Consider the following 10913-nt stretch of genomic DNA (forward strand, 5'->3'; position numbering starts at 1 on the left):
CCTGGAGGCGCAGATCTTGTTGCATAGGTGTCAGGGATGTTGTTTATTGAGAGGAATTATGCCTTGAGCCCTCTGATGTCGTTGGGCTCGTTTAGTAGCTCTCTTTTGGTTCAGTGAGGTCTCAAGTGTTTCCGCTCCTCTTTGGCATGTTGAGCGCCATAAGGAACGGTCTGAGGCTAGTTGCTCCAGTGAATTTGGTTTTATATTACAGCACTTGAGAAGAATTTTAGAGTGGTCCTAATATCTTTGTTTTCTGACCTCCCGCCGAGCGGTTTCCGTGTGAGAGCTTGCCATATAATATTTGTCTTGGAAGCCGGTGGTCTGGTATCCTGATAACTTGTCCAAGCCAGCGCAAGTGTCTTTTGGCTAGCATGGCTTCAATGTTGGTCGTGTTTGAGCGACGATATAGTTCTTCATGAGTCAATCTATCTTCCCAGGATATTCCAAAGATACGCTTAAGGCATCTAGTGTGGAAGTTTTCCAGCATTTGGATTTGGCGTCTGTAGGGCGTCCAGGTTTCTGAGGCATATGATAATGTAGATATACAGACTGCTAGATAAACTGCAGTCTTCGTTCCATATTTGAGGTCATTGTTGAGAAAGACTCTTGTTCTCAAACGTTCAAATGCAGCTGAGGTTAAATTGATTCTGGTTTGAATTTCCATATCCAGTGAGCTGGTGGGTGTGAGAGTGCCACCAAGGTACTTAAACTGGTTTACTATTTTGATAGGATCTCCATTACTGTAGAATTGTGGTGCTTTTATTGGTGGAACAATGGGCTGGACAAAATTCTCAGTCTTCTGGGTGTTATTTTGCAAACCAAGCGAGCTGCAAATACCTGAGATCACGTCCAGTGCACGTTGCATAGATTCTCTGTTGTGTCAATATTGCACAGTCACCTGCATACTGTAGTTCTATGACCTGAGTTGTTAAGGTCTTTGTGTAGGCTTCCAGACGCCTAATATTAAAAAGGCTACCGTCAAGACGGTACCGTATGCCCACAACTGCATCAAGCCCAAGGGCATTGTGTGAGAGTTGTGCTACAGCAAGCAAAAAGATGTTAAACAACACAGGTGCCAGCACACAGCCCTGTTTTACGCCCATTTGGACACTAAATGGTTTGACTGCACACCACCCACATCTGGCGGAGGATGTTTAAAAATCTTGTTGGTGCACCGACCCTCTCCAACAGAGTCCACAAAAGTTCTCTGTTTACTGTGTCGAAAGCTTTGGAGAGGTCAGTGAAGGCGGTGTAAAGGTCTATCCTTTGCTCACGACTCTTTTCTTGAATTTGCCTAGCTGCGAAGATCATGTCTATTGTATTGCGATCCTTTCTGAATCTACATTGGGATTCAGGAAGAGTGTTCTCCGTTAGGTGTTGGATAAGTCTTAAGAACATGATTTTTGACAGGATCTTGCCAGCAACTACAAGGAGGGAGATGCCCCACTGCTTTGTCACCTTTATTCTTATAGATTGTTATGATATTTGCATCTTTCCAATCCTGGGGGATGGTCTCTGTGGCCCATATGGTAAGTAAGAGGCTATGGAGGCACTCAGTCAGATGGGAACCTTCATGTTTGTAAATTTCAGCTGGGATGCCGTCAGGTCCAGCGCTCTTGTTGTTGCTTAGCTCTCGTATTGCAGTTTCCACTTCTTGTAGGAGTGGGGCTTCATCCAGGAGGTTCAGGATCGGCATGGGTGGGATGTTATCCAGTGCTGTTGGTGTTATTGGATTAATTTGATTTAGAAGTGTGCTGAAGTGCTCAGCCCATCTTACTGCAATCATTTGATTGCTTTTGTAGAGTGTGGTGCCATCTAAAGATCTTACTGGTGTGACATTTCTTCTTTGTGGGCCATAAATGGACTTAACTGCCCTATAGAAGCCGTGTGTGTTATTGACATCAGCAAAGGCTTGAATTTCTTGTGCTTTTTTTACCCACCAGTCCTTTTCCATGCTGCGTAACAGTCTCTGTGTTTCTGACCTGTTGTTGGTTAACCGGTCCCTCAGTGTTTGTGATTGAGGATTTGATAGCATTGCATCGTGAGCTGCACCTCACACTTACACGAACACGGTTGCACCTCACACTTACTCGTACACGACTGCACCTCTCACTCGTACACGGCTGCACCTCACACTTACTCGTACACGACTGCACCTCTCACTCGTACACGGCTGCACCTCACACTTACTCGTACACGGCCGCACCTCACTCGCCCACGGTTGCATCTCACATAATTGTACAGGCTGTACCTCACATTTACTCGTACACAGCTGCACCTCATCTTTACTCGTACACGGCTGCATCTCACATACTCGTATACGGCTGCACCTCACACATACTTGTACACGGCTGCACCTCACACATACTTGTACACGGCTGCTCCTTACTCATTATCGTACACGGTTGCACCTCACACATACTCGTACACGGCTTAACTTCACACCTCCTCCCTTCTCACTCCACTGAAATATAACGTGTTTTTTTTTTACGGCTTTCCTGTGATCGTTTTATCAATGTTAAACTTTCTATTGCCACTTTGAACTTTTTTTACGTTAGGGATTGAGTAAATTATCTCCTCAATTTCTCTTGCAAGTAGTTTGATCTCTTCTTATAGATGTTTGAACCCAGCGCCATGTCGCAGTTTTTGGTCTGTTAATAAAGTCGAATTTACTTTGGTTCTTTTTCTTTTTTACGGTCTTAATTTGAATTTTTATTTCACAGTTTTTTATTCATTCATGTTAAAAAATCCTGATGGTTTTATTTTGTATTTTAAAGACCCTTAAGTACCGGTAATTTTATATTGAATGTAAAGACCATCACGTACTTTTATACTGACTCTGTTTTACATTGTTTATACACGAGGCTTCAGAAATACCGCTAGTTCCTTCTTATCAACCTAACAATACTTTCTCCCTGTACCCAACATCTCCCTAAACAGGTTTCTCAGTCTGGTGCCCATGAATAATTGTTACCGTACTGTTTATCAATAAGTTTACTATCTAATGATCTAGTTCGATTATAATTACCTCATTTTGTAGATGTAAGTGTAGTGAATAATACCATTGTCTAATATCAGTAACAATTAATAGTCATGGGGGATTTACACTTTTTTTCACCATTACACATCAACAACAGGTAGGTAATAATCAGTGAGGAGCAGGTATAGGTCAGTAATAAAGGTGTGAACATTAGTAGACTAACAACTAAAATGACAAACACACGACAAATCATCATACTTACTTACTTCAATATAACGTATGATAATGTGGCACTTTTTTAACGGTTGGAATTTAAAGAATCTTCGCTTGGGTTGTTATTTATCATTAATTTAGTGAACCGTGTCACCTTTACCTTGGCACACCTGGGGGTAAATGCTTACAAGAGATGAAACTCCATTTGTGTTATTGCTTCCCGCTTAGCAGTGTTTGTATTAATGGATATCTAGATAGTGAAACACCAGTTATTACATAATGTCTTGTGCACGCTACTCTGCTCGTATATAGCTACAGCTAATATTCACCAAACTTTAGACTCGGTTAATGGAGTGCAATGGCCGAGTGAATATACCACTCGCCCCCCTGTTTTGAGTGCCGGTGGTTCGATTTCGTGGTACTCCCAGTTCACCCAACTGTTAATGGGTACCTAAATTTACAAAGTTGGGAAGTGTAAGCGGTTGTGTGCAGTGCCGCCCCATGCTGCCTCCTCGTGTACCGAAAGCTTAGTACACACTGTGCTGCTATCCACACTTCCCCTAGCGGGCATTAATTTCTACGGGACCCTCTTTTAGTACATCATGAACGCATCCATTTAACACAGTCAGTGACTAGTTTATTGACATACGACTGAAGTTATATGTGTTGTAAGTGACTATAGTGTGAGGCATCCCTGTTAGATGTGACCATCATGTGCTGTGGTCAATCACTGTGGTACTCACCAGCAACTTGTGGCACTCTGAACACTGTCTCGGTAACTTGTGGCACTCGATAGAACATTTACCTACCATGGCACCTTATGGTCACACCTTCAGAGTCATTATTATATATTTTAACGTTGTCTCTCTTTCATGGTAATATCCGTAAGGAATACCTGAGTGACATGACATTATTTTCTTCCTTCTTTACACTATGACTGGTTACCATGTTTACTATGGGGACGGCTGCTGGGGGTGTGTGTTTTAGGCCTCGTTTCAACTGGTAGTATTGTGGGTAAGGGAGTGACCAAGTGATCCTTCATATGTACTGCATGGAGGATGAAGAGTTGTTTAAAATAAAATCTATATACTGTATATTAATAAGTATTAAATGAAATACTAAAAATAACCATAACGATTACAAACTCTAAAGACGAGAATAACGATGCAAACAATAAACGAAAACACAAAAACAAAAATACAGAATCCATATGAAATACATCAAATCAGTTGAATAAAAACTACACCCAGTTCATCAAACATTGGATAGTTATGAAATCCCAACTGTTCGATTTGGCTATACTGGGACGAAGGCAAAACAATTCATCATACTCTGGACAGTTTTCTGATCTCAGTTGGACAGTTTTGTTAGACCCGGACGGAGGTAAAAACTGCACCAGTATTGTGTTAGTACTCGGTCGTATATCATCCTCGACCACCCCGCTCTGAACTTTGTCTTATACACCGACAACTTTATTGTAGTATATCTCCAGCAGGCAACATATAACACCAGGAGGCAGCACCTAACACCAATAGGGTACACCTAACACCAGCAGGCAACACCTAGCATCAGCAGACTACACCTAACACCAGCAGGCTACACCTAACACCAGCAGGCTACACCTAACACCAGCAGGCTACACCTAACACCAGGAGACAAGACTAATACTAGGATGGCTGGCTCAAGGGCCACCTAGGCGTGAATTTGTTTAAGGTGTAGAAGCTGTCGCCAACACAACGACTACACCCTAAGTTAGCGAGTTGCCTGACCCAGTGTCAAGGAATAGTCCGAGAAGACGGACAACTCGCCAACTGCACTAGCTAACCATTACCCCGGAACACGATCCGCAAATCGATTAACATCCAGGTTCCCAATTACTGTTGGGTAGACAGGCGAATGGCGTAAAGAAAACTTGCCCTTAGTTTCACCCTGCCAGGGCATCGGTCCGGGTCCGCTCGCTTGCGGGGTGAACATGCTGACCATTACACCACAGGTAGGCTACACTTAACATCAGCAAGCAAGACATTAGCTGGCAGAAGATAACACCAGCTGGCAGTTGGTAACACCAGCAGGCAGCACCTAACATCAGCAGGCAAGACTTAACACCAGCAGGCTAGACTAACACCAGCAGGCAACATCTAACACCAGCTGGCAGGAGGTAACACTAGCTGGCAGGAGGTAACACCAGCTGGCAGGAGGTAACACCAGCTGGCAGGAGGTAACACCAGCTGGCAGGAGGTAACACCAGCTGGCAGGAGGTAACATCAGCTGGCAGGAGGTAATACCACACGGGACTGTATTAATGATGACAAAATAGTGATCACTTATGTATTAGTCGATGATACTTCGCTTGGTGATGTTCTTTGGTGTTACTGGTGTTAAGTGTACATAATTGTTGTTATCTGGTGCGAATTGGTGTTAAGTGTACATAATAGGTGTCATTTGGTGTTAGGTATACACAAGTGCTGTTACCGAGTGTTAAGTGTACACTGGTGATGGTGTTTCCTTGTGATCGTCAGCTTAGTTCTGCACTAACTTCTATCACCTTGTTCTGGGTGTTCTATTTATTCTGTAAATTTTCACTAATTTCACTTGAAAACATATTAACCTCAAGTTATAGGGGAAGAGTTAAATAATAATATGTAGGTTAATAAGCGCGATAAGTGGTGCCTCCCTTGTGTAGTCTTGGTAGTAAAGGGCACAGGTAGTTGGATGTTGATTGATCAACTGCAGAAACATCTTGCATGCTGATTGGTCAAAAGCCTAAACATCTTAAATGCTGATTGGTCCGCAGTATAAACATCTTGAAGTCAATTTGTCTATAACAAAAAAGTCTCGAATGCTAATGGGTCAACAGCATAAATCCCTGCAGTGCTTATTGGTCAGCAGTATAAACATGTGGTTGCTAACTGGTTAGAAAGTAAGCACCTTGTGGCAGGCTGGTCGACATAATACTAATGAACAAAACATGTGAGCGGCGTCAGGAGATAAGTTGATAAACACCCTAGCCCAGCCTTGTACAATAATTTGTTTGTGATAATTAAGATATTACCCGGTATAGTAGTTACTGGTCTGTGTGTTTGTGTATACGCAGAGGCAATAATAAGGTTTTAGAAGAGAAGAAAGAAAGATAATTGGACGGTCAGGGAAGTTAACCAATTGGTGGTCCACACACAGCTGACTCCTGCAGGTGGTTGTGGAGGGTGTTGCAACTGCCACTGGTGTGTGTAGGACAGCTGGTGGTCCACACAGCTGACTCCTGCAGGTGGTTGTGGAGGGTGTTGCAACTGCCACTGGTGTGTGTAGGACAGCTGGTGGTCCACACAGCTGATTCCTGCAGGTGGTTGTGGAAAATGTTGCAGCTGCCACTAGTGTGTGTAGGACAGCTAGTGGTCCACACACAGCTGACTGTTGCAGGTGGTTGTGGAGGGTGTTGCAGCTGCCGCTAGTGAGTGTAATACCTCGCCACACAACAAGGACCATGAGCTTCACCCCCAGCTGGGCCTCGAGTATTACCTTATCACTCTACTACAAAGACAAATCTCATTAAAACTTTCGAAGTAGATGAGATTTCTGGTCGATATAGCGAAATTTCATCAAACTTTGGATCTTTCGCTATCATTCACCTTGCTCAAGTGTCACGTGAAGTTAGTTAAGAACTCTGTGAACAATAACTGGCCAACAATGTGATGGATCACTTACCTGGTACAACAAACGTCACCGTGTATGAAATTCTCGACGTCGCTCATCCTGGGGTATTTAAACAAAGGTCTGCCAGTGACGTTATCTGGTACATAAACAAATGACTGAGTGACGTCATTTAAGAGAGTGACGAACTTGGTGATCTAAGTCGTAATTGGTGGGAGTGATCAATTTATGGTTGTTAAGGCAGCCATCAAGGAGTACGTTAACCCAGCTGATGACCAGGTGTTTACCAGGTGTAATTATCTTCATTATTCTGCCTCCCGTCTTCCTTAATTCTTCAATACCCATTTCCCCCCTTCCCTCCCCCTGCCCCGCCTACCATCTTCGTTAACTCTTTACCACCTCTTTCTTTTTCCCCTCACCTCACCCCTTCCTCCTTTCCCTCAACTCCCCACAACACAACCCTGCCCAAAAGGTCCACGACATCCTATCCTTTTCTGCTTTTATACTCAAAATCTTACATCGCCTACCTAATTACGTGTGTGTGTGTTAACAAGAACCAGTCACCGTAACGTGTATATCCCTCATCGTTCAGTAATTAGTTCCTTGGACATTTAAAGTGGATAATCATATATTTATTACATGTCTACATTGCACTGAGTTATTACTTTAGCTTTAAAAGATGTGGAGTTGTGGGAAGGCCTAACTTTTCGCTAGTGAAGACCTGGATATTGACACATGGATCATATTGCAAAGAGTAAACCACTAACTGTACAGCTATGGAGCACCTTTGAATAAGTTCTAAAATCTAAGGTATTTTCTATTAGTAAACTGTCAAATAATTATTGTTTTCGTAATTAAAGTGATACAGACATGATAGGAGGTCATTCATAGAATATGATTTAAATGGCTAAGTTGTTTCAACGAATAACTGTGACATTTGATTTTAAGATAAGTAGAGATGAAAGAAATGAGCCACTACCTAATCACTTACAGGGACTGAGAACCAAATACCAACAATTCCCAATTCCCCGGATTCGTTGTTTACCTCAACGGCATTACAGGTGGGCGCAGGTATTGGATCATTAACCAAGCCGAAAGAAAACCAACACATACTAGGTGGGCGCAAGACACACCAAGAGTTAAGCTTCTAAACGGATCTATTTCTTCCACAAATAAGATAGAGCTGAATTCATACTCTTAAGTGTGCATGTCATTGATGCTGGTTTAGAGTTAACATGTACTGTATAATGAATTGGACCTAGTGAAGAATAACCCCCCGCCAGGTTATTTCACTTGATGATTAAACACCGTAAAGTTACCTGGAGGGTTGGGTTAGGTTATCGTTAAGGTAGTTAATCTTCAGGTGAAATAAGCTGGCAGGGGCTCTTCTTCAGATGGTCCAATCAAGTACTGAATGTGTATCAATAACCCTGACCAGTCTCCTGTTTAACATCGTCCATATTATGCTGTTTCATATTAATCCTTAATGTGTTAGTGTTCTTAACCTAAAACTTAAGATATTTCCTGCTGTCCTTTGTGCTGCAATTCCTTCCCTCTCATTTATATTGTTCTGTAATTTCCATCCCACCCACCTAGTCTACTCTGAGGTAACGTCGTCCCACCCACCTAGTCTACTCTGAGGTAACGTCGTCCCACCCACCTAGTCTACTCTGAGGTAACGTCATCCCACCCACCTAGTCTACTCTGAGGTAACGTCGTCCCACCCACCTATCTACACCCACCACCTAAAGTCCCCACCCACCATTCTGGTAACGTCTCCCACCACCACATCCTCTAGGACGTCGTCCACCACCACACCACCTAGTCTCTGAACGTCTCCCACTTCACTTGGAACCCCACCCACCTAGTACTTGAGAATCATCCCACCCACCTAGTCTACTCTGAGGTAACGTCGTCCCACCCACCTAGTCTACTCTGAGGTAACGTCATCCCACCCACCTAGTCTACTCTGAGGTAACGTCGTCCCACCCACCTAGTCTACTCTGAGGTAACGTCGTCCCACCCACCTAGTCTACTCTGAGGTAACTTCACCCTACTCACTCAGTCTACTCTGAGCTAACATCACCCCCCCTCAGTTATTCAACTCGGGTAGCATCACGCTCATCTAGATCATACTGTAGGATAAAGTCTTGTTTACAGTGCTTCACGTATTCAATCAGGCTGTTGGATCTTTTTCCACTGTTTGACAATCAGTCTGAGAGATGATTGAAGTCTCGTTCAATTCAGGGAAGATGTAACATTTTAACTGTAGCTGAACAGGATAGAGTTTAGTGTTGCAGGAAAAGGCTCTTTGGTTCCCTTCACACGACGCGTGAAAACACTCTCGGTCGGGAGGCTGTAATTTTGTCAGCCGTTCACACGAGCATGTTTCCCCCCGTGCGAAAACGGTTGTCCCCTCCAGAGATGTACCACAACTGAGGCGTGTGAAAGAACGCTCGTGTGAAGGGAGCCTCAGTGGATTAAAAGTACGACCATAACGAGCACCATGAAGTGAGGTGTTACCTGTATCCCAGTAGAACTCTTGACTGGAAGATAAACAACAATCAGGACTGGCAGGTGACTGTGTGGGATATTCTGAGAAGTCGGTCATCTGCTTAGTATTTATCGAGTAACTAAATGTTTTTTCTGTGATTTTATGTGGTGTATTCTTCTTAATCTTAGCGTGACATGTGGAGCAGTCTGAGAAATGGTGATAAATACACTAATTACGGTTATTTAGTTGCAACTATGGTCTGTATTAGGAAGTTCTTTACTATATATTGCTTCATTTTCTGATGGAAGGACATTGAAGATATGGTGACCTTTTATGATTTACTAGTACTGTTATGTTAATGAGGTAATTGTGGTGGTGGTCATGTTTATCTGCAAGACGGCAGGATTGCTTCTACTAGAATCTTTTAGGTGGAGCGCTCGTAAACCTGATACGCTAAAGAAACTCCTCGAAGAATATTAAGGACGATGAATTACAGACATAAGATAAAAGTGGTTTATATACATTTTCTTAAGTTAGTGGGGTGATGGGAGGTTTTGGAGTGCTTGGAAGATGTTATCATGTGCCTCTTCCTGAACGAGAGGACAGTATTCCCTTGTGGACACCACGTTATGTTGCACCGTTACTTGTTATGTGGTCCACTCTTCCTTACACTTGCCACACTATATTTTAAGAAAACACGTATATGGATGCTTAAGAATTATACAACAGAGAAGGGGCGTGGTGGCCGTGTGGATATAGCGCTTGCCTTCTATAGTAAGGACGGATGATTTAAGTCTGAGGAATTCCAGTCCATTTAGTAATGTAAAAGCGATTGAGTGCTATGAAAGCTACATTACTTCCTTGTGTTCCGAAGGTTTATTTTGAATATTATGCTATAACAGCGCAGTTCGTGACATGCCCTGGGGGCCGTAAGGTGTATGGGACCCAGTTTCGTGGGAGGTTAAACCGTCACAATCATGCAAGACTTCAGTTTAACCTTTCAGACTTATGGTGGCGGAAAACAGTATGTCAATAAGTACGTAGACACCGTAATGCCACAGACTGATGGTTGGCAGTTGGCTTGTGTTTAGGCAGTTATGACCCCGGTATGAAATAGGTCAATCAATAATTATTGTTCTTGGACTTGAAATTAGCAATAATGTGTTGACTTAACAATAACCTCACTACCATCATAGTGGTGAGCAAAGTTTGTCTTAATCTCAACCTGTTTGTTATCACTGGGCCGGACCAGGCGACTCATATGGGTTAAATATTGACCTGGATTTACGAGATTAATGTTGGGGCTGTTTAAGTAATACACACACACAGACGCTCTGTGTGTGTGTGTGTGTGTATTATCTGAGCAGCTCAGCATTAATCCCGTAATACATTTAAAATTTCAACCTGAAGTCTTGTATATTTGTTACAATTTGACCTCCAGAGAAAGTGGGTTTGGTTGTGGGTGTTATGTGTTGCTGTGTAAATTACGTGTTGTTATGAGCGATATTGTGGCTTTTTGTTGTGGGTTTTCCTGTTCATATTAATGTGGGTGATGCTGTGGGTGTTGCTGTGGGTGTT

The 10913-nt window shown here is 43.0% G+C and overlaps 1 protein-coding gene across 1 annotated transcript; it reads right to left on the reverse strand.

Annotated features, from left to right (window-relative positions):
* Positions 1 to 226: 226 nt before the first annotated feature.
* Positions 227 to 1311, reverse strand: LOC121877470. Its single transcript, XM_042383234.1, has 2 exons — positions 1139 to 1311; positions 227 to 872 (listed from the first exon to the last, which is right to left on the reverse strand). Exons 1-2 carry the CDS (start codon positions 1309 to 1311, stop codon positions 227 to 229), a joined length of 819 nt encoding a protein of 272 aa, XP_042239168.1.
* Positions 1312 to 10913: the final 9602 nt, after the last annotated feature.

The sequence above is a fragment of the Homarus americanus genome, unplaced genomic scaffold (genome assembly GCF_018991925.1).
Source record: "Homarus americanus isolate GMGI-L3 unplaced genomic scaffold, GMGI_Hamer_2.0 scaffold367, whole genome shotgun sequence".
NCBI lineage: Eukaryota > Metazoa > Arthropoda > Malacostraca > Decapoda > Nephropidae > Homarus > Homarus americanus.

Bases quoted from the DNA above. Each gene is read 5' to 3' on its own strand.
- LOC121877470 (XM_042383234.1), bottom strand. From the start codon at position 1,311: ATGATCTTCGCAGCTAGGCAAATTCAAGAAAAGAGTCGTGAGCAAAGG. The intron at 873-1,138 runs GTGGGTGGTGTG...TTGACACAACAG, and splicing joins TTAAACATCCTCCGCCAGAT to AGAATCTATGCAACGTGCAC.